General features: G+C 38.6%; 1 protein-coding gene across 1 annotated transcript in view; it reads left to right on the top strand.

Annotated features, from left to right (window-relative positions):
• LOC106012892 (dual specificity protein phosphatase 1-like) overlaps window positions 1–7571 on the top strand; it is a 30242-nt gene that overhangs the window by 5825 nt on the left and 16846 nt on the right. Inside the window, exon 3 of the mRNA XM_013087156.2 lies at window positions 6150–6441. Within this exon, the coding sequence (XP_012942610.2) occupies window positions 6150–6441 (292 nt within the window). The remainder of the gene's footprint in view (window positions 1–6149; window positions 6442–7571) is intronic.

Raw genomic sequence — 7571 nt, 5'->3', positions numbered from 1 at the left:
ACACACACACACACACACACACACACACACACAAGACACGCGTCTGTAAACACTTTATATATATCATGAACAGTTGGGCCGAAACTAGTACCATTATAATAATCTAGAAAGGTGAGGCACACATTTTTACCAAATGCCACAAAAGCGGCACTCATTTCTTTACATAATCAAGACAACAATATTCATTTGCTCGCCTGAACGCCAATTCAGTTCTTTTCTCGAATCGTGTGACTTCGCTTGTGGTCGACGAAAGTTTGTGTGCGGTTCTTTCCGTTCCTAATTATTGTAAGTCATGTTTCAATAAGTGAATGTTCCTTATTGTTAGAAGTTTCCTCTATTTGTTGGATTCATAGCATAATATAGTCATTGTCATATAGTTTTAAGCTGACTAAAATCTGTAGGTGTCAATTAAGACTATAATACGAACTGGTAATGAATGAAATTGGTGTATTTTACTTGCTGATATACATATACACAGATTTTCAAAATCACCCATTATGTTGGTTTCGTTGGTATCATTGATCCTTTTTAGGATAAAAAATAAAAATTTGTTCGATAAGGATTCGTCTAATTTTGTAGGAAAATACGAATATGGATGTAATGTATTTTCAAATACGTATGAAGTTCTTATCAATTTGAGGATTAAAATCCAACATACAAGGAAGCAATTAGACCAAGGCCTTACATCATGTTTAATCTTAGGCCACATTTGCTCAAGTCTATTATGTAAATAGGTGAGGAATAGAAACATTCACTTTTCTCAAAACTTGCGAAATGGATACGTCGCATTTCGTCGCGGAACTTAACACGTGTATACAGTTATATAATCTTTGTCGTCATGCGTGGCTTTGTTTGACTAACTCCCTCGGTGTTTCTTCACCTCTCTCAATTACCACCATCTATGTTGATTGTAAGGGACACTACAATGTTTCATGTTTTGTCGAAAGCTTATTTCTAGATTTCTAGGGTGGGGGAGGAGACCCATAGCAAATATCTTTTTTTCTTTCTGGTAAGTGTTTTACGGCGTTCGCAATTGCATTAGGTCATATGAGCGCGTGGGACACATTAAACATGTTCTGTTGGTAGGAAAGTTTGAATTTTGCCCGGGTGGTGGCCAAAGCCTACTAAATCATCGATTTTGGACCACTAAGAGATTTTTAACGTGTGCAAACGCCCTTCTCCGAGAAGGCTAGGTGTTAGATCTTACCTACCATAAGACCAGGGGTGTGGCTGAAAAACTACAGTAAGAAGGAGCCAAGGAGTAGCAGCACAAAAGCTGCGGAAAGAGTCAGGAGCCTAGAGGCGGGGAAGGGGGTGTGGGGTGGGGGCAGAATGCGGAGACTGAAGCAGACAACAGAACAATGTTAGAGAGCAAGAAATGATGTGAAAGGACGTCGCTATCCGGATTCGAACAAGGAACCTATTGAAAAAAGGCGAGCCCCCATTTTCTTCTTTATTACTATGTTATTACACATTGTCAAATAACAATCATGCCCAACGGTTCGGTACCCAGAATGTTCGTCTGGCATCATAATCGACGAGTGCCATGGCGCATCATCCCCGAGGTGTGACCCAGATTTAAAGAATTTGTTATATTTTGTGCTGCAGACTTCGATCAGGACCCGATCGAACAGGCTTCAATTCAGAATAAAATGTCTTCAGGATTGCCTCAGTATGCAAATACATTCCCAAATCGAACAAATATCTACCCACATTAGTAATGATGGACTTTCGTCCGTCACTTTGGGACTGTATGATCGACTTCCCACTACTGATTAATATGTCAAACAGAAAAAGCAAAAGGTGAGAGGAAGCCATTGATCTTTTACTCAGTTTTTTTTTGTCTACGATAATGATGTTGATTCACAATATCAAGTAAAAGAAATGCAAGAAGTAAAAAGCATTTATTTAAGTAATATTCCGTTTTTAAAGAAGAACGATGTAAGTCAGTAAGAATTAGTAATATACTATATTATTGCCAATGCTGCTACTATCATCTGTTCCTACTGTGGCAGAACATTTGGGGTAGATCGACCTGATCAGCCATCTGCACACTCATCCCTGACCGCCGTATGACCAGATGGTCTTCATCAACTCGTTAGACAAACGACTACCTTGCTATTATTAGCTTTCAGAAAATTATTTTTCTGTGAGAACCTTGCGACTCTGAACTTTCTGGCTCGCAAAAAAAAAAATTGAATGTCTTGAGTTGTTGTTTTTTTCTCGAAAGGGACCTCTGGCATTCACATCGAGCCTACAAATCTGGTTCAGAAGTTGTGATGTTACCTTTCCCAAGAAAAGGCAACAAACTCAAGAAAACGATGTCTCAGTGTTGGTCACGTTTTATATAACTCTGCGAAGTCAACGAAGAGAAAACATCAAAATAGGAAAAGTTCCTCATGCCCTCTCTGGTCCAAAAAGCAACTCGAAGACAGAGCAAATCTATCAGAACCAAGAGACAATTTGTTAATCTGTCAGAGCCCACACGAAATTATATTATTTTTAAAATGATCCCGAAATCGAGAAACTTGAAGCTATTCTGTTGTCCAACCATGTCGCCTGAATTTCTTAAGTGAAGATATTGGAAGCAGAATGCGTTAAAGATGTTTCAGAATCTGCAACGTATCAAGTATCTTGCAATTCAGACATCAATAAGATTCTCTTTTATCTTCTAAACAGCTCGGGTTTACTTTATGTTTGCTTCTTTTTTTATTTTCGCGGCATTTTATTACAGATTATTTCTTTTTCGATGTCATTTATTTTGTTTCATTTCTTTAGTCATGCATTAATTTTCATTATTATTTCTAAAAACCTTTTAGCTAGGACTGAGGCGAGTTGGGCAGGGCGACTGTGATAAAGTTGACGCGAAAGAGTGTTCAAGGATTTCTTTGGTTTCTTTTTTCGTTCGTTTTGAGATAAAGTTGTTAAAAGGAGAGGTTTGGGGGGGGGGGTGCGTAATTTTACTTCTCTAGTTTCATTGAAAACAACATCTGTCCTTTTATGTTTCTGAAAACCTGAGTGAAAGCGAACCGGGCGCACACAAAATGTGTACACAATAATATAATACATATATCTACTTTCGAACAACCTGACACTACATACTGTAACACAGTACATTATTAAATTAAGAAAGTGTAAGAGCGGCATCTCATTACTGCCTGCCCTTTCTTTGTTGGTGATGAAGGCTCTGAGTATCTGAGACGCACCAAAGTCAGTAATTAGTCAGTCAGCACAAAGGAAGACAACAAAAATGGGGAAAACTGGTTCAGAGGCAGAAGAAAGCGCTCTAACTTGCAGAATATAATAAGTATCTCTATATTTAGGACATCTGTTTGTCTTTCTGTCTGTATGTTGTAGTTAATGATAATGACGTTTTTGTTGTAGTTGTTGTTACGGCTATTATAAATGTCTCTCATAGCGTTTAAGCTGTCATTGTTGAGTTATCATAGTTTATAATGAGTTAACACAACACATACTACAATCCACAAAAGAACAGATGAGGTTAAGAGTAGCACTTACTCTCACACGTAAGGAGCAGATCATCCCAAAGCGATGGATATCTACCTGTCTGCCTACTTCGGAATACACAACCAAAACAATCCATGATAAAACAAATACAAACATTTTGGAAGTTCTTATCGTGAACATGTAGCCTTCTTTTTTCAACCGCTTTCTCTTTTTATTTCTGGATTGTAATTGTCTATGTTTGATATTAGTTTGCATGTGTAAGTAAATTGTTGAGTCAGGATGTGTGGGAGGATAGGGGTAATAAGTTAGTCTGGTTGATTTATCCCGAACGCAAAGCACAGATTACTAAGGTAATCTCGTTGTCGAGCAGACTCGACGTCAACTGTCGTTTGTTATTGTTACCATTTATTCTATTCTTGGCTTTCATTTTGGCGACACCCACGCGCTTGCATTAATCACTGACCTTTGATACCCTTTGTCATATTTTGGCATAAATGTAAACGCCTGTTAAAAAGGACAACAGTGACCAAACCGGGCGTGGATGGCGTGGGGAGGGGGGAGGGGGGTAAGGAGCCGTGAAAACAGCTCAACTAAATTATACTGATACACATGCTCCATTGGAGACTGGGACCAGTTCAGCAAGAAGCTATTTTTTAAAAATACATTATGATTATGCTGCGTTGCTCTTGTCGATCTTTTAAATCCCTGGGAGCGCCATGGAGTGACAAAGTGACATAGTAGTTTAATAAGATAAAACGTTTTCAGGCATTAGAAAAGAGGTACTGTTTCTTTTTCCAAGGCTGGCGGGCGTTAACATAGCCTTAGAGGTTACAGGGAGCCTTTTTTTTTGCAGTGCACATTTATTTTAATCATGTTCCCTTTACGTAAACTGCAACATTAATGTGGTCGAAACTCTTGAAGCCTCACATTCAAAAACATAACGCGTTGTTGATTTCGCATAACCTCCGAGTACTGAAAACAGAGGGTACCTCAAAAGAGGATGAGGCTTATATCATCATCAGCAACAAGCGTTAAACTACTAGTTAGCGCAAAACAAGTTTTACAGTCACATGCAATTATTGGCGCTCATATGACCTTATGCAGTTGCGAGCGCCGTAAAATTTCTACTAAAACTAAAAAACTTGAAATTATTCTTTACTTTTATTTTTTAATTTTTCATCCTCTGTTGCCGTTAAGCGTCATGGGGAGATGCAGTTCTTTATGGTAGGCCACTCTGCAGCTCTTTCAATTGGAGAGGTTACCATTTCCCTGGGTCCTCCTCACTCCCTTAATCCCTCATATGAAATAATACTACATGTACATGTAAACTAAACTATTAACATTATAAGCTCGTCATAAACAGGATTGAAGGCTGCTCAGAAAGTGTAGGAAGGTAAGATATCGAAATCCAGATATCTCATATTTGCCTCACGCAGTGAATTAACTTTACAAATCGTGTGTATCTTGCAAAAAAAGACTGTCGTGATTACATAATAATTATATTTAACAATAAAAAAAATCTTTAGTACAGTATCTAACAAAGCACATTGCTCGACCGCCCGCTTGCCTCCCCAGACATCAAGACTAACAGAACATAATAATTCTTATTGAAGCTGGTAGTGACGTTTGATACCTTGCTGAACACAATTTAAGTAGTTTAGAAGACGAATACTTTGTCCTCACTCAAGAACACAGCAATCTGTGAAGATTAATGGTGTCGAATATAGAGACTGCACACTTCCACTTTAATATCTCACTCGAGCTGAATGCTCTCCTAGACTGACATCGATCTATTCAAACAATGATCTGTGGTTTTGAGATGGTTTCCTCGGCTTGAGAGAAGAGTAAACATTGAGTGTTGAGCAGGAATGAAATACTCGCAGGACTCGTGGTGACTCTCTTTATTGTCTTTGTTGTTATGCAGTCCTAAAAGCACATTCGTTAAACGTGCTTCACTTTCTTCTTCAAAAGCCCATCCCATTTTTGCGACAATTGCGTCATTGTTATATATTACGTTCAGAGCATATATTTTCTTTTATTCAGCATTGCTGCTCTTTGACTAAATTTGTGTTAATGTAATAGCCACTTCGTCATAGACGATAGCGGTCATTTCATGTGCTTAAAACTGTATTCCCCTAATGCAACCTTCTATGCCTCTTGTTCAGAAACCCAGAATGTCGTATTCGTTTATATCTTAAGATAGACTCGCTCTATATACTTCATCTTTTGACTTTACTCCAAATTTAATGTACGGATAAGCAGAATTGTTTTATTATTTCAAAATCAAGCGTTACGATTTTTTGGCATCGCTCTGTTTGAACATCACCTCACTGACTACATGTAACCTTCAACCGGGATTGATGTGGTGTTCTGCTTTACATTATGTATGTTTGCCATCCATACAAATGACTACAAACAATCTTTTCATGATCTCTCACCCAAAATTTTGGAAATCACACAAAGTTGGAAATCTCGTCTGTGTGTAGATGTTGAGATTTTGCTTTCAGCCTACAGCTTGTGTTTATTTTCGTCCACAAAAAGGAAACAGTTCCCGCCGTAGGAGCAAAAACGTCAAAGTTAATTATGCAAGCGACCTAATCACCTCACTTCCGTTTGCCATTATAAATGCAAACATGATGCTTACTACATTGAGTATCCCAATGTTCTCTTTCTGGTCATAGGTCGTGGACTGCCGGTCATGTCTCAACTACAGCACAGAGCGCATCTCCGGAGCGGTCAATGTGTTCTGTCCTCCTCTGGTCCGTCGCCGCTTCCAGGCTTGCCTGCCTCTGGACAGTATGCTTAGCTCAGAGGCCAAGGTCACTCTGTGCCGCCCCTCGGTCAGTTTGGTTGTGGTGCACGAGCAGGAGGCCACAGACCCGGCCTTATTCGCTCGAGGACAGTCCTACCTCTCTCTTATACTAACTAGTCTGCAACATTTTCTGGGAGAAAGGAACTACGCCATTTTGATAGGTGAGTGCTTGTGTTGTTGTTGTTATTTTGTTTTTATTGTTGTTGTTATTGTTCCTGTTGTTTCTATTGTTATTACCATTGTTTGGATGTTTTGTTTTATATTAAAATATTTTGGCGGAATTCTGGACATTGAGGCAAGTAAGAAAACAACTCCAGAGATTAAACTGAGGACTGGAAAAGCAGCATCAAAATTGAAAAAAGTTGGCATCCACCTTGATAAGACAATGTAAAGATACCAAAATAAAAATTCTAAGAAGTACCATATTCCCAACCATTATAAATGTATGTGAAGTGTGGACGATTAATGAAGATTACAACTGTCGAAATGAAATGTTCTAGAATAACTCTTACAATATCCGGGACAAGAAAAATAAAGAATGAAAAAGAACTTAGAAAATAATCGGTATAGAAGCATCAACGTTCCTACTTTGGGAATATCAGTTCCCATGATTCAGTTGAGGAACATTATTCTGGACGTAAAGGAAGAAGGCAAAAGAGGAAGGGATCCCAGAGATCTAACAGAATATGAGAACAGGACATTGAAACCTGGCTTGGAACGATAAATACAATTCTGAAAGACAGAAAGGCAAAAGACAGGGTGTTTTATTGTAGAAAAGGTCCGAGAAGAAACGAAAAACAACTAGAAAAACTAAGAAGCAGAATGCTGGACAACAAATTGGCCTTTTCGGAGGATGGGTATTCTGTCCATCTGTACACAGGGAGATTGAACATTTTATTCGGAGCATCCTGGATTTTCTGACCGTTAGTATTAGTTAACGTATTTTACGACACATTCAACATCATGAGATATTTTGACCTCCCTTGCATTTGAAATTTGATCTTCTATGTGATGGTCAAGAGGTCACGTTTTACATAGCATTCACACGGGGGTAGCCTGGACGGGTCCTCCTCTCAGACTAGGTTGCGACTCGAGAGATTTTTGTAGGTTTAAAGGACATAGAAACAAGAGCCTTCTTCGGAAATATTGTCCAGGGTCATCGCTTCATCTTGCTTTTTTCACTTATTTATTTATTTCACCCCTGTATTACAGCAGAGACATATAATATAACACAAAGAACAAAGATAAAGCACTTTTTATCTTACTCCTAATCACTTCTTTCTCCCCCCCC

Source organism: Aplysia californica, unplaced genomic scaffold (genome assembly GCF_000002075.1).
Source record: "Aplysia californica isolate F4 #8 unplaced genomic scaffold, AplCal3.0 scaffold00552, whole genome shotgun sequence".
Taxonomy (NCBI): domain Eukaryota; kingdom Metazoa; phylum Mollusca; class Gastropoda; order Aplysiida; family Aplysiidae; genus Aplysia; species Aplysia californica.
The sequence above is the reverse complement of the archived record's forward strand: the minus strand, read 5'-3'. Positions and strand labels throughout refer to the sequence as shown.